Consider the following 16,363-nt stretch of genomic DNA (forward strand, 5'->3'; position numbering starts at 1 on the left):
TATTGCTGGATGAAACTGCCAGTTCAGATGGGACTGTTTTCATTATTTTTTATTTCATTATTACAGCAGGCATGTCAAACATGCGGCCCGCAACGGATATTTTTGTGGCCCGCTCACAACCAGCGCGGCGGTGGTGTGTGTCGGCGAGCGTGTGGGCTGCGGTTAAAAGTTTTGGCCGCGGGAGAAGCGAGCGCGGGTGTGGGGGAAGCGAGTAGCACGGGCGGAAGTAAAATCTGTCCTGCAGGGGCTGGAGGCGTACGGTGGCCGGGTGCAGTCAAACTCGTGCCTGTGTGGGAGGACACGGGGGCGGAGTCAAAACCCCGGCGGAGAGACTGCCTTCTCTGTGTGTGTGTGTGTGTGTGTGTGTGTGTGTGTGTGTGTGTGTGTGTGTGTGTGTGTGTGTGTGTGTGTGTGTGTGTGTGTGTGTGTGTGTGTGTGTGTGTGTGTGTGTGTGTGTGTGTGACTGACTGTGTGTGTGTGTCTGAGTGTCACTGTGTGTGTGTGTGTGTGTGTCTGAGTGTCACTGTGTGTGTGTGTGTGTGTGAGTGTCTGAGTGTCACTGTGTGTGTGTGTGTGAAAAGCTGGCCTGCTGGGACTGGAGTCGGACGGTGGCCGGGCGCAGTCAGCCGTGTGTGGGAGGACAGCAGGGGCGGAGCCAACAGCTGATATAGCTGCAAAAGACGTCTGTGAGACTGCCTCCTACCTGGAATAAGGTAAGGACAAGGGGGGGAGAGAGGCCGAGAGGATGATGGGGAATGGGGGGGGAGAGGATGATGGGGCATGGGGGGGGAGAGAATATGATGGGGCATGGGGGGGAGAGGATGATGGGGCATGGGGGGGGTGAGAGGATGATGGGGCATGGGGGGGGGGAGAGGATGATGGGGCATGGGGGGGGGAGAGGATGATGGGGCATGGGGGGGTGGGGGGAAGAGGATGATGGGGCATAGGGGGGTGGGGGGGAGAGGATGATGGGGCATGGGGGGGTGGGAGAGGATGATTGGGCATGGGGGGGTGGGAGAGGATGATGGGGCATGGGGGGGGTATGATGATGGGGCATGGGGGGGGGGAATATGATGATGGGGCATGGGGGCCAGCCTGGGCAGATAAAGATGAGAGGCAGGGGGTGGGGAATACGATGATGGGGCATGTGGGCCAGTCTGGGGAGAGGAGATCATGATGAGGGGGGGAGGTGGGGGTATTTTTAAATGTATTGGGGAGGTGGAGCTATTTTTTAAATGTATTGGGGAGGTGGGGCTATTTTTAAATGTATTGGGGAGGTGGGCTATTTTTTAAATGTATTCGGGGGAGTGGGGGTATTTTAAAATGTATTCGGGGGCTTGGGGTTATTTTTATATGTATTCGGGAGTGTGGGGGTATTTTTTATATGTATTTGGGAGTGGGGGTATTTTTTATATGTATTCGGGAGTGTGGGGGTATTATTTTAATATGTATTCGGGAGAGTGTGTGTGTGGGGGGGGAGAGAAGAGAGGGGGGGGGAGAGAGAGAAGAGGGGATTGAGCGAATGGGGGGGGGAGAAGGGAGATGGGTGGGGAGACAGAGAAACGAGGGGATTGAGCGAATGGGGGGGGGGGGGGGAGGGAAGGGAGAGAGAATAGGGGGAGACAATGGGAGAGGGTGAGAGAAAATGGGGGGGAAGTAGAGACTGAATGAGGGCAGGGCCGCCAACAGGCCCGGTGAGTCAGTCAACCACCCTCTCTCTCTCCCACCCTCTCTCTTTCTCCCACCCTCCCCTCTCTCTCCCACCCTCTCTCTCTCTCCCACCCTCTCTCTCTCTCCCACCCTCTCTCTCTCTCCCACCCTCTCTCTCTCTCCCACCCTCTCTCTCTCTCCCACCCTCTCTCTCTCTCCCACCCTCTCTCTCTCTCTCTCTCTCTCTCTCTCTCTCTCTCTCTCTCTCTCTCTCTCTCTCTCTCCTCTCTCTCTCTCTCTCTCTCTCTCTCTCTCTCTCTCTCTCTATCTCTCTCTCTCTCCCACCCTCTCTCTCTCTCTCCCACCCTCTCTCTCTCTCCCCCACCCTCTTTCTCCCACTCCCCCACCTTCTCTCTCTCTCCCCCACCCTCTCTCTCTCCCCCATCCTCTCTCTCTATCTCCCACCCTCTCTCTCTCCCTCTCCCCCACCTTCTCTCTCTCTCACCCCCACCCTCTCTCTCTCCCAGCCTCTCTCTCTCTCCCACCCTCTCTCTCTCTCTCTCTCTCTCTCTCCCACCCTCTCTCTCCCTTTCCCACCCTCTGTTTGTCACCCTCACCCACTCTCTCTGTTTTATCTTAACTGCACTATACCTACACCGAAATAACCTATTCTGCTTTCTTCCAGATCTGACTCAAGTTTCACACGGGAGACATCGGAAGACAGGTAGAGAACACCTCCCCTCCAGTATAGTACCTTGAGGGACTGCGGATCAGGTAAGATCCAAGGTGGGATTGCTGCTTTGGAAATTGTTAAGAGGGGCATCCTGACACTGGTTAATGTGTTCAGAAGTCATTCACGTCTGGCTTTTTTTTTGGTTCGGTTAGTGAGGTCAACACACACACACACACACACACACACACACACACACACACACACACACACACACACACACACACACACACACACACACACACACACACACACACACACACACACACACACACACACACACACACACACACACACACACAGTACTTTTCGAAATAAACCTACGTTTCTATGAAAATGTAAGTTGTTTTTTTTTGCGGCCCACCTAGACTTAAACCTTGTTTATTTGGCCCTTGTTAGCATTTGAGTTTGACATGCTTGCTGTACAGGTACCTGCTGCTAAATGCCAGATATTAATATCTCTATTAATGTTCATATTACAATGTAATGATGGGTCTCTCTACGAGCGTCAGGTGTCCCAGAATGCAGTAATATATCTCACCTGACTGTGTGTATTACGGAACGGAAGTTATGCAATGATTTGCAGTAAATATGAACTTTTGGTTAAGTCTGAGGAACCCCTGGGGTGATGAGCAGGAAAGGCTAGAATTTACAAACCTGATCATCAAAGACTATTTGGCTAATTGCTTATGCTTGGCCCAACGGACAAAAGGAATTAACCAGAGGAAGTGGAACTCTTCACACTGTCCACCTAGCTTCAAAAGCTTCCAAGGGACATTTGGTAGCCGTCTCGGCACCTAAGGTTACAGATAGAGGGACAAACGGTTTATAAACTGCTGTCCACCCATATATCCTTTGTCTTCGTTTGCTGAATGATTTCCTGATTGCTGGATGAAACTGCCAGTTCAGATGGGACTGTTTTCATTATTTTCATCTTTTACGTAAGTGTCTATATTTTGCCTGTTATTGTATAATCTGTTGTGTTCACCTTTATCAAGGAATAAATTATATTTATCATATCTTAAGTCTCGTCCCAGTTCAAACCCAGGTATATATATATATTTATATATATAGTTTTTTGGTGTACAATTACAGCCTGTCGCAAGCTCTCGTGACATATAATCTGTGGAATTATGGCACATAAATTACTTAAAGTCCCATATTGAATTAACTAGGCGTTAACTAAGTATCTTGGAAGGTCAGTATCGTGTCGTTAAGTGCGGTTTGCAGCTGGAAAGGGCATAAACGAGAGAGTGTGAGAAGAAGAGAGTGAGGAGAACAGACACTGTGGTACTCACGGGGGTTCGTAGTTACAGACCAGCAGAAACGTGAGAGTGTGAGAAGAAGAGAGTGAGGAGAACAGACACTGTGGGACTCACGGGGGTTCGTAGTTACAGACCAGCAGAGACGTGAGAGTGTGAGAAGAAGAGAGGGAGGAGAATAGGCACTCTGGGACTCACGTGGGTTCGTAGTTATAGACCAGCAGAAACGAGAGAGTGTGAGAAGAAGAGAGGGAGGAGAACAGGCACTCTGGGACTCACGGGGGTTCATAGTTATAGACCAGCAGAAACGAGAGAGTGTGAGAAGAAGAGAGGGAGGAGAACAGGCACTCTGAGACTCACGGGGGTTCGTAGTTACAGACCAGCAGAAACGAGAGAGTGTGAGAAGAGAGGGAGGAGAACAGACACTCTGGGACTCACGGGGGTTCGTAGTTACAGACCAGCAGAAACGATAGAGTGTGAGAAGAAGAGAGGGAGGAGAACAGGCACTCTGAGACTCACGGGGGTTCGTAGTTACAGACCAGCAGAAACGAGAGAGTGTGAGAAGAGAGGGAGGAAAACAGGCACTCTGGGACTCACGGGGGTTCGTAGTTACAGACCAGCAGAAACGAGAGTGTGAGAAGAAGAAAGGGAGGAGAACAGGCACTCTGGGACTCACGGGGGTTTGTAGTTACAGACCAGCAGAAACGAGAGTGTGAGAAGAGAGGGAGAAGAATAGGCACTCTGGGACTCATGGGGGTTCGTAGTTACAGACCAGCAGAAACGAGAGAGCGTGAGAAGAGAGGGAGGAGAACAGGCACTCTGGGACTCACAGGGGTTCGTAGTTACAGACCAGCAGAAACGAGAGAGTGTGAGAAGAAGAGAGGGAGGAGAACAGGCACTCTGGGACTCACGGGGGTTCGTAGTTACAGACCAGCAGAAACGAGAGTGTGAGAAGAGAGGGAGAAGAACAGGCACTCTGGGACTCACGGGGGTTCGTAGTTACAAACCAGCAGAGACGTGAGAGTGTGAGAAGAAGAGAGGTAGGAGAATAGGCACTCTGGGACTCATGGGGGTTCGTAGTTACAGAACAGCAGAAACGTGAGAGTGTGAGAAGAAGAGAGGGAGGAGAACAGACACTCTGGGACTCATGGGGGTTCGTAGTTACAGACCAGCAGAAACGTGAGAGTGTGAGAAGAAGAGAGGGAAGAGAATAGGCACTCTGGGACTCATGGGGGTTCGTAGTTACAGACCAGCAGAAACGTGAGAGTGTGAGAAGAAGAGAGGGAGGAGAACAGACACTCTGGGACTCATGGGGGTTCGTAGTTACAGACCAGCAGAAACGTGAGAGTGTGAGAAGAAGAGAGGGAGGAGAACAGACACTCTGGGACTCATGGGGGTTCGTAGTTACAGACCAGCAGAAACGTGAGAGTGTGAAAAGAAGAGAGGGAGGAGAACAGGCACTCTGGGACTCACGGGGGTTCGTAGTTACAGACCAGCAGAAACGAGAGAGTGTGAGAAGAAGAGAGGGAGGAGAACAGGCACTCTGGGACTCACGGGGGTTCGTAGTTACAGACCAGCAGAAACGAGAGTGTGAGAAGAAGAGAGGGAGGAGAACAGACACTCTGGGACTCATTGGGGTTTGTAGTTACAGACCAGCAGAAACGAGAGAGCGTGAGAAGAGAGGGAGGAGAACAGGCACTCTGGGACTCACAGGGGTTCGTAGTTACAGACCAGCAGAAACGAGAGAGTGTGAGAAGAAGAGAGGGAGGAGAACAGGCACTCTGGGACTCACGGGGGTTCGTAGTTACAGACCAGCAGAAACGAGAGTGTGAGAAGAGAGGGAGAAGAACAGGCACTCTGGGACTCACGGGGGTTCGTAGTTACAAACCAGCAGAGACGTGAGAGTGTGAGAAGAAGAGAGGTAGGAGAATAGGCACTCTGGGACTCATGGGGGTTCGTAGTTACAGAACAGCAGAAACGTGAGAGTGTGAGAAGAAGAGAGGGAAGAGAATAGGCACTCTGGGACTCATGGGGGTTCGTAGTTACAGACCAGCAGAAACGTGAGAGTGTGAGAAGAAGAGAGGGAGGAGAACAGACACTCTGGGACTCATGGGGGTTCGTAGTTACAGACCAGCAGAAACGTGAGAGTGTGAGAAGAAGAGAGGGAGGAGAACAGGCACTCTGGGACTCACGGGGGTTCGTAGTTACAGACCAGCAGAAACGTGAGAGTGTGAAAAGAAGAGAGGGAGGAGAACAGGCACTCTGGGACTCACGGGGGTTCGTAGTTACAGACCAGCAGAAACGAGAGAGTGTGAGAAGAAGAGAGGGAGGAGAACAGGCACTCTGGGACTCACGGGGGTTCGTAGTTACAGACCAGCAGAAACGAGAGTGTGAGAAGAAGAGAGGGAGGAGAACAGACACTCTGGGACTCATTGGGGTTTGTAGTTACAGACCAGCAGAAACGAGAGAGCGTGAGAAGAGAGGGAGGAGAACAGGCACTCTGGGACTCACGGGGGTTCGTAGTTACAGACCAGCAGAAACGAGAGAGTGTGAGAAGAAGAGAGGGAGGAGAACAGGCACTCTGGGACTCATGGGGGTTCGTAGTTACAGACCAGCAGAAACGTGAGAGTGTGAGAAGAAGAGAGGGAGGAGAACAGGTACTCTGGGACTCACGAGGGTTCGTAGTTACAGACCAGCAGAAACGAGAGAGTGTGAGAAGAAGAGAGGGAGGAGAACAGACACTCTGGGACTCACTGGGGTTCGTAGTTACACACCAGCAGAAACGAGAGAGTGTGAGAAGAAGAGAGGGAGGAGAACAGGCACTCAGGGACTCACGGGGTTCGTAGTTACAGACCAGCAGAAACGAGAGTGTGAGAAGAGAGGGAGGAGAACACACACTCTGGGACTCACGGGGGTTCGTAGTTACAGACCAGCATAAACGAGAGAGTGTGAGAAGAAGAGAGGGAGGAGAACAGACACTCTGGGACTCACGGGAGTTCGTAGTTACAGACCAGCAGAAACGAGAGAGCGTGAGAAGAGAGGGAGGAGAACAGACACTCTGGGACTCACGGGAGTTTGTACTTACAGACCAGCAGAAACGAGAGTGTGAGAAGAGAGGGAGGAGAACAGGCACTCTGGGACTCATGGGGGTTCGTAGTTACAGACCAGCAGAAACGAGAGAGCGTGAGAAGAGAGGGAGGAGAACAGGCACTCTGGGACTCACGGGGGTTCGTAGTTACAGACCAGCAGAAACGAGAGAGTGTGAGAAGAGAGGGAGGAGAACAGGCACTCTGGGACTCACGGGGGTTTGTAGTTACAGACCAGCAGAAACGAGAGTGTGAGAAGAAGAGAGGGAGGGGAACAGACACTCTGGGACTCACGGGGGTTCGTAGTTACAGACCAGCAGAAACGAGAGTGTGAGAAGAGAGGGAGGAGAACAGACACTCTGGGACTCACGGGGGTTTGTAGTTACAGACCAGCAGAAACGAGAGTGTGAGAAGAGAGGGAGGAGAACAGGCACTCTGGGACTCATGGGGGTTCGTAGTTACAGACCAGCAGAAACGAGAGAGCGTGAGAAGAGAGGGAGGAGAACAGGCACTCTGGGACTCACGGGGGTTCGTAGTTACAGACCAGCAGAAACGAGAGTGTGAGAAGAAGAGAGGGAGGAGAACAGACACTCTGGGACTCACGGGGGTTCGTAGTTACAGACCAGCATAAACGAGAGTGTGAGAAGAGAGGGAGGAGAACAGACACTCTGGGACTCACGGGGGTTTGTAGTTACAGACCAGCAGAAACGAGAGAGCGTGAGAAGAGAGGGAGGAGAACAGACACTCTGGGACTCACGGGGGTTCGTAGTTACAGACCAGCAGAAACGAGAGTGTGAGAAGAGAGGGAGGAGAACAGACACTCTGGGACTCACGGGGGTTCGTAGTTACAGACCAGCAGAAACGAGAGTGTGAGAAGAAGAGAGGGAGGAGAACAGGCACTCAGGGACTCACGGGGGTTCGTAGTTACAGACCAGCAGAAACGAGAGTGTGAGAAGAGAGGGAGGAGAACAGACACTCTGGGACTCACGGGGGTTCGTAGTTACAGACCAGCAGAAACGAGAGTGTGTGAAGAAGAGAGGGAGGAGAACAGACACTCTGGGACTCACGGGGGTTCGTAGTTACAGACCAGCAGAAACGAGAGTGTGAGAAGAGAGGGAGGAGAACAGGCACTCTGGGACTCATGGGGGTTCGTAGTTACAGACCAGCAGAAACGAGAGAGCGTGAGAAGAGAGGGAGGAGAACAGGCACTCTGGGACTCACGGGGGTTCGTAGTTACAGACCAGCAGAAACGAGAGTGTGAGAAGAAGAGAGGGAGGAGAACAGACACTCTGGGACTCACGGGGGTTCGTAGTTACAGACCAGCATAAACGAGAGTGTGAGAAGAGAGGGAGGAGAACAGACACTCTGGGACTCACGGGGGTTTGTAGTTACAGACCAGCAGAAACGAGAGAGCGTGAGAAGAGAGGGAGGAGAACAGACACTCTGGGACTCACGGGGGTTCGTAGTTACAGACCAGCAGAAACGAGAGTGTGAGAAGAGAGGGAGGAGAACAGACACTCTGGGACTCACGGGGGTTCGTAGTTACAGACCAGCAGAAACGAGAGTGTGAGAAGAAGAGAGGGAGGAGAACAGGCACTCAGGGACTCACGGGGGTTCGTAGTTACAGACCAGCAGAAACGAGAGTGTGAGAAGAGAGGGAGGAGAACAGACACTCTGGGACTCACGGGGGTTCGTAGTTACAGACCAGCAGAAACGAGAGTGTGTGAAGAAGAGAGGGAGGAGAACAGACACTCTGGGACTCACGGGGGTTCGTAGTTACAGACCAGCAGAAACGAGAGTGTGAGAAGAGAGGGAGGAGAACAGGCACTCTGGGACTCACGGGGGTTCGTAGTTACAGACCAGCAGGTATACGTTGGGTTCATCAAATCCTTCAATCTTCTCACAGAAGTTCTGACCACATCCAACTCTCTGTGTCCCAGCCCAGACCATCTGGAGGAAGGGAGGGAGAGAGACTATCATTTATTCTGTAGGTACATTAGAAATGAAAACACAAGAGGGAGGATTATTCTTAGATTGCACTCATTGCAAAGATAAATTGCATGATGAAAATGAGAGGTAATGTGAGTGCCCGGCACTAGGCCATGTCGAACAGAGGCTTATACAGACCAGGCCGCTCTGCGGGGGGGGGGGGGAGATCCCGCTTGCTGCTGGGGCGCGTACGGACGCCGCTGGAGTAGGGACCCCATCTGCAGGCTGAGGAAGTTGGGAGGCAGGAGGGCTGGTGACCCAGTCGCCGGGACTCCGTGGCAGCACCTAGCACAGGGCACCACAATTTTGTGACTGTTCGCGCATGCGCACTGCCCCACAAGGCATCGGCAGCTATTACAGAGCATCACGCATGCGCATACAACAGCAGCGGTGGCCATGTTGGATAATGCTCCTCAGGGGAACTACATTCCCCAGAATGCCCCAGGAGGCTGAAGTCACATGGCGAGGTTCAGATAATAGGGCTGCTAGATTTCCCGGCACACTGAGGGCGCGAGGAAGGAGCTGGAGCCAGGACAGAGGACGGGAAGGGAGGGTCTGGGTGTCAGTGGCACCCAGATTAGGCTAGATCACCTTTCAGGTCCCAGAAAGGCCCCACTCACCCTCAGCTTGTGGTTGCTATAGGGAAGCCCATAGTCAAGGATCTTTCCCCAATAGCTGCCAGCAGTGAGACTAGCATCAGCACAGACGCCGCACAGGGATTTGCGGCCCTGTGGTCTGGGGCCAGACCTCCTACGTTCAGAGACTCTGTATATTGATACCATCCGACGGGTGTTCACCCCACGGGGAGGTGGATGCTGTCTCCTACGTTCAGAGACTCTGTATATTGATACCATCAGACGGGTGTTCACCCCACGGGGAGGTGCATGCTGTCTCCTACGTTCAGAGACTCTGTATGGTGATACCATCCGACGGGTGTTCACCCCACGGGGAGGTGGATGCTGTCTCCTACGTTCAGAGACTCTGTATGGTGATACCATCCGACGGGTGTTCACCCCACGGGGAGGTGCATGCTGTCTCCTACGTTCAGAGACTCTGTATGGTGATACCATCCGACGGGTGTTCACCCCACGGGGAGGTGGATGCTGTCGCAGACGACGACGTTGCTGGATAAGCGGATCCTTATCGCTAAGTCGGCCGCACCGAGTACTGGAGTACTCGGCAGGTACCTCAACAAAGTGCACCAACAGCTCACGGGGTAGCACCCGATGTACTTTGGGACCCTCCTGGTGGTACCAGGCTTGGTGTGCATTGTACAGGGTGGTACGGTTGTTATACTATATGTGTGTGTTCAGTAATGGTTGTTATTATATACCGTGTGTGTTTACTATTGGTTCCTGTGAGGGGCTCCTCCCACTACGCTGGGATCCTTAACAGGTGGAGGCGCTGCAGGCTATCAATATACAGCACCATCCCGGAGGCGGAGGCTTAGGCCTTCTGTGAGCCAACAGGTAACGGCAGTACCGGTAGTCTCTTTAGTCAGCGGGAAAGAGGGCTATACAATATATATATGTATATATTTATATATATATATAGCAACTGTAAATATTACTGTATGTTCATTTGCATGTCTTAGACAGGTCTGCAACCCTGTCTTTCCCCATTGTCACCCAGCATACAGCGCTTCCACTGCAGCAAGGGATTCTGGGAAATGACATGCAAATGAGCACTCAGTGCCACCTTTTGTCTCAAGCTCGTATTACACAAGCAGATCCTCAAGCCAATGCATGCTGTTTTAAGCACAGCTTTTACGCGTTTCGTCATCGAATGACGACTTCTTCAGGGGTCTCGATGACGAAACGCGTAGGGCGTGGCTAGATTCTGGCCGCCATTTGCCCACGAGCACTGTTGCAGGTTGATTGTAGAACTCTGGCTCCCGTGTGCTGCTCTCCCGGCTTACAACCTATTACATCAGCTACACTGGAGGTGTCTGTTTCCTGGAGGGACCAATACGATGGAGCACTGAAGGCGAAGGACCCCTCTCCCGGTTCCGGATGCACGGAGGTGATCCACGTGACGACGCCATTGATTGCGGACGGACGCTGGTGATTGAGCTGCTTGGCACATGAGAGCCTATCTCATACACGCCTATACTTGCTGTACTTTTGTGAGTGGGCATTTGTTAGATTTTATGTTCCTTTAATAAATTTTTATTGTGGTAATGCACTAGGTGTGCGCCTGTTTCTTTCTCTTTCCTTTTTTCTAGATATCACTAGGGACTGGTGATCCCTTCGAAACGGGCTGCAAGAAACCAAGGACATTGCCACTGGAACAGGACGTTATGTATTGAAGGTTTTTTATTACATTTTTATATTTTTTGACAATTTTTTCTATTTTTTACTTAATAAATATACTTTTTAGATTTTTATTTTTATTTTTTCTTTAGGGTTTATTGTCAGGAGATTGTGTTGTTATTGTATTTTTTATAGTTTTATCATAGTGTATTAGCCTACTCTAGCTGCCCCTTCAAGCCTATCCAATTAGCTACTGTCTCTCCTATTAATATCTATAAATCTACTGGGATATTTAGCGGCGCTACTTCATATTGTTTTTTTGTTATATATATATATATGCAAATGTAAATACAACTGTATGCTCATCTGCATGTCTTAGGCAGGTCTGCAGCCCCGCCTTTCACCTTTATCACCCAGCACACAGCACTTCCACTGCAGCAAGGGATTCTGGGAAATGACATGCAAATGAGCATATATATATATATACATATATATATATATGCCCTTTGTAGGATTTAATCCCTGTAAATAAACCCCTGCATACAAATTACACTGTTTCCAGCCTTAAATTGGGACAAAAGAGACTGCAACGTCTATATATATCATACAACAGGCCCATCGTCCCTTTAAGAAAACCAAATAATAAAATCAAATCCTATTCCCGTCAGGGAAACTAACTCACTTTTCTTCAGTCCTCTCTAAAGACCGCTGGCCGACTATACTGGTTCCCAGCTAAAACATGGCCTGGCGTAGGCAATAAAGTAACAACACAGTCTCTGCAGATAATAGAAAGGGTTTTGCTTATCTTAGTCCTTGTGGAGAAGATGTCCCTGCTTCAGCACAATGTCTCCTCCTTTTCTTCTCAGGGGAACTCGGCCCCCCGTGAGCTCAGAGAAACCTCTGTAGTTCCTCTGTAACCAGACGTCGCTGCTTCAGCACGGCTGTCTCAGCAGTGTCTCTCATTCGCTACCAGCTTCTTTAACCGCCTTCCGGTAGCTGGGGAGCACCTCTGTCTCCCCCCCTTCTCTGGGGAAAACGGTCTCTCTCTCTGCATTGCCCGAGAAATTTCATGGATGAAAAGGGGGGCTCGGCATAAAAGTTTGTTCACCCCTGCGCTTAGCAGGTCTTAAAATTAGGTAAATACAACCTGAGATGAACAACAGCACATGACATATTACACCGTGTCATTATTTATTTAACAAAAATAAAGCCAAAATGGAGAAACCATGTGTGAAAAACTAAGTACACCCTTACTGCTTCCATAGGAATTAAGATGCTAAGTAGCAGACAGGTGCTGCTAATCAAATGTCCTTGATTAATTGATCATCAGCAAGTGTGACCACCTCTATAAAAGCTGAAGTTTTAGCAGTTTGCTGGTCTGGGGCATTCAGGTGTGTGTTAACACAATGCCAAGGAGGAAAGACATCAGCAAAAATCTTAGAGAAGCAATTGTTGCTGCCCATCAATCTGAGAAGGGTTATAAGGCCATTTCCAAACAATTTAAAGTCCATCATTCTACAGTGAGAAAGATTATTCAAAAGCGGAAAACATTCAAGACAGTTGCCAATCTTCCCAGGAGTGGCCGTCCCAGCAAATTCACCCCAAGGTCAGACCATGCAATGCTCAGAGAAATTGCAAAATACCCAAGAGTTACATCTCAGACTCTACAGGCCTCAGTTAGCATGTTCCATGTTAAAGTTCATGAGAGTACAATTAGAAAAAGACTGAACAAGTATGGTTTGTTTGGAAGGGTTGCCAGGAGAATGCCTCTTCTCTCTAAACATGGCAGCACGGCTTAGGTTTGCAAGTTGCATCTGAACAAACCACAAGACTTCTGGAACAATGACCTTTGGACAGACAAGACCAAAGTGGAGATGCTTAGCCATAATGCACAGCGCCACGTTCGGTGAAAACCAAACACAGCATATCAGCACAAACACCTCATACCAACTGTCAAGCACGGTGGTGGAGGGGTGATGATTTGGGCTTGTTTAGCAGTAACAGGACCTGGGAACCTTGCAGTCATTGAGTCGACCATGAACTCCTCTGTATACCAAAGTATTCTAGAGTCAAATGTGAGGCCATCTGTCCAGCAGCTAAAGCTTTGCTGAAATTGAGTCATGCAACAGGACAATGATCCTAAGCACACCAGCAAATCTACAACAGAATGGCTGAAAAAGAAAAGAATCAAGGTGTTGCAATGGCCCAGTCAAAGTCCAGACCTCAACCGATTGAAATGCTGTGGCTGGACCTTAAGAGAGCTGTGCATAAACAAATGCCCACAAACCTCAATGAACTGAAGCAACGTTGTAAAGAAGAGTGGGACAAAATTCCTCCACAATGATGTGAGAGACTGATAAAGTCATAAAGAAAACGATTACTTCAAGTTGTTGCTGCTAAAGGTGGTTCTACAAGCTATTGAATCATAAGGTGTACTTAGTTTTTCACACATGGCTTCTCCATTTTGGCTTTATTTTTGTTAAATCATGACACGGTGTAATATGTCATGTGTTGTTGTTCATCAGAGGTTGTATTTACTTAATTTTAAGACCTGCTAAGGCAAGGGTGAGCAAACTTTTTATGCCGAGCCCCCCTTTTCATCCATGAAATTTCTCGGGCCCCCCCTGCCTGATGTAATCAAAATCACATGACTTCAGCGCACGTGAGCTGGTTCAGCCAATAAGGGCGAACCAGCTTTGTAACGCCCCCGCCACGCGTCTACAAAAAAAGTATTTATAACAAATAACATCACTTAAAAATAAATATTAGGATATTTGTCTAATAGCGTCCCCATTTATGCTGTATTATTAATCTCTCTCTTCCCGCCACATCAGGACCTCTCTCCCCTCTTCTCCAGTCTCTACCTCTCCAAGTATTTCTCACTCCCCCTCCAGTGTCTCTCTATCCGTCCCCTCAGTGTCTCTCTATCCCTCCCCTCAGTGTCTCTCCCTTCCTCCTCCCAATCTCTCCCCCCCAGTGTGTCTCTCTCTCTTTCTCCCTCCCCCTAGTGTCTCTCTATCCCTCCCCTCAGTGTCTCTCCCTTCCTCCTCCCAATCTCTCCCCCCCAGTGTGTCTCTCTCTCTTTCTCCCTCCCCTTAGTGTCTCTCTATCCCTCCCCTCAGTGTCTCTCCCTTCCTCCTCCCAATCTCTCCCCCCCAGTGTGTCTCTCTCTCTTTCTCCCTTCCCCTAGTGTCTCTCTCACTCCCCCCAGTGTCTCCCTCCCTCCCTCCTCCAGTATCTCTCTCACTCTCTCCCTCCCCCCAGTGTCTCTCACACTCTCCCTCCAGCCATTGACTCTCCCTCACCCCAGTGTATCTCTCACTCTACCTCCAGCCATTGTGTCTCTCCCTCCCGCCAGTCTCGCTCTCCCTCCCACCAGTTTCCCTCTCCCTCCCGCCAGTGTCTCTCTCTCCTTCCTGCCAGTGCCTCTCTCATCCCCATGTCTTTCACCCCCCCATTCCCCATGTCACACAGTCACACTGTCACCCCCCCATGTCACACTCTCACCCCCCCTCCCCATGTCACATTGTCACAATCTCACCCCCTCTCCCCATATCACACTATCGCCTCCCCACACTCACCCCCCCCTCCCCATGTCACTCTCACCCCTCCCCATGTCACACTCTCACCCCCCTCCCCATGTCACACTGTCACACTCGTTCTCACCCCCCTCCCCATATCACACTCACACTCTCACCCCCTCTCCCCATGTCACACTGTCACACTGTCACCCCCCCAAACACTCACCCCCACCCCATGTCACACTTTCACACTCTCCCCCCCTCCCCCATGTCACACTGTCACAGTCTCACCTCTTCCCCATGTCACACTCACACACTCACCCCTCCTCCTAATTTTAAGACCTGCTAAGGAACAGATGATTGTTATTATGTCCTGATATATAAAACCATAGAATTCAAAGAGGGTGTACTTTCTTTTTCACACCACTGTATGTGTAAGAGATAGCTGTGTTTGCATTCATACATCGCAGTACGTATAGACATGGCCTTTAGCACTCATGGGAAGAGAGTTCTCTTGTGTGAGTAGTGACTCATGAAACTGCAGTCTCTGTTTAGGCCACTGCTAAGTGTCCCGAACAGTTGCATAAATTTGTATTCATGCAACCGTCTCTCTTTCGGTGTTTTAAGATTACCTTTGAGTATGGCCACCTTCAGATCGTTCATCCCATGGCCAGAGTCAGAGAAATGTTTGCCGACAGGACTGTCTCTTGTTCCGCGTGTGATGCTGTGGCGATGCAGATTCATTCTCTTGTTTAGCCCATGTCCTGTCTCACCTATATAGTAGCAGCCTCCTGGGCATATCATGCACATGCTGAGGTACACGACATTGCTGGAGGAACAGGTGAACCTTCCTCTGATTTTGTACTCCAGATTCCTGTGTGGTATTTGTATTGTGCCCGCTGTGTGGAGCTTTGCGCAGGTTTTGCATCTCGCGTCCTGGCATGGTCTTGTCCTGCATTCAGTTGCACTGCTGAATACTTTACTCCTCACTAACCTTTACTTGAGATTGTCTGTATGATAATAAGGGTGTTTCAGGGAAGACCTGTTGCAGTCTTGTATCTTCTTGGAGAATGGGTTGTAGTTCCCTGGCGATCTTGCGTAGGGCTTCTAGGTGTGGGTTATATGTGACCACCAAAGGTACCCTGTCGCTTGTCTCTTCCTGTCTGCATGCAAGGAGATCACTGTCACGGGAGACCAGGTTTATTAACACCTTTTATACCAGGATCATTTGATTGAGCAATACAAGGCAGTAAAATAAATTGTAATTTATTCCACGAAAGGACATACACACAATGTAACACAATTTACACAGAAAACACACTTACTGGGAACGGGGCTAACGAAATACACTTTGTTGGAACAAAATGTTAACAACTGATGTCTGTAGGAGCCTTTTCCAATGACCGAGAGGTACAGTACTCACGAAAGTCCTGGAGCGCAATTCAACATGCAATACCAGCTGCGACCGCTACATCCCGTTTTCAGAACTTGGTCCCTGAAAAGCGGGACTTAGAAAATTTCTTGAGTTGAAAATCTCTGAAGCCGGCTCGCGTCTATTTCTCACAGAGCATCTTTTTTTGTATCTTGAATTTGCCGTTGATGGTTTGGCGCTTAGAATCTGAGGTCCTGATTGGCTACAAAGTTTCGTATAGGTTTCGGGGTTCCATTCAGAAACGACTACAGCCAATCAGCGTGTGGGAATTCTCCTGCCAGTCTTTCACCGATTTGCTGGTATACTGAAGCCGGTATAATGAAGCCGGGCAGGCACCGATTTTGATTCTGCTAAGGGGCATGCGCCAACCTGGCACCTCTGCCTCTTAGCTTACTGAGCCCACCCGCTGTCCCGGCTCCGCAGAGTCTGGGGCAGGGCAAA

The 16,363-nt window shown here is 50.1% G+C and overlaps 1 protein-coding gene across 1 annotated transcript in view; it reads right to left on the reverse strand.

Moving 5' to 3' along the window:
* Positions 1-16,363, reverse strand: part of LOC142466610 (uncharacterized) — a 164,000-nt gene that overhangs the window by 66,881 nt on the left and 80,756 nt on the right. The window contains exon 3 of the mRNA XM_075571865.1: positions 8,569-8,678. Within this exon, the coding sequence (XP_075427980.1) occupies positions 8,569-8,678 (110 nt within the window). The remainder of the gene's footprint in view (positions 1-8,568; positions 8,679-16,363) is intronic.

The sequence above is a fragment of the Ascaphus truei genome, chromosome 1 (genome assembly GCF_040206685.1).
Source record: "Ascaphus truei isolate aAscTru1 chromosome 1, aAscTru1.hap1, whole genome shotgun sequence".
Classification (NCBI taxonomy): domain Eukaryota; kingdom Metazoa; phylum Chordata; class Amphibia; order Anura; family Ascaphidae; genus Ascaphus; species Ascaphus truei.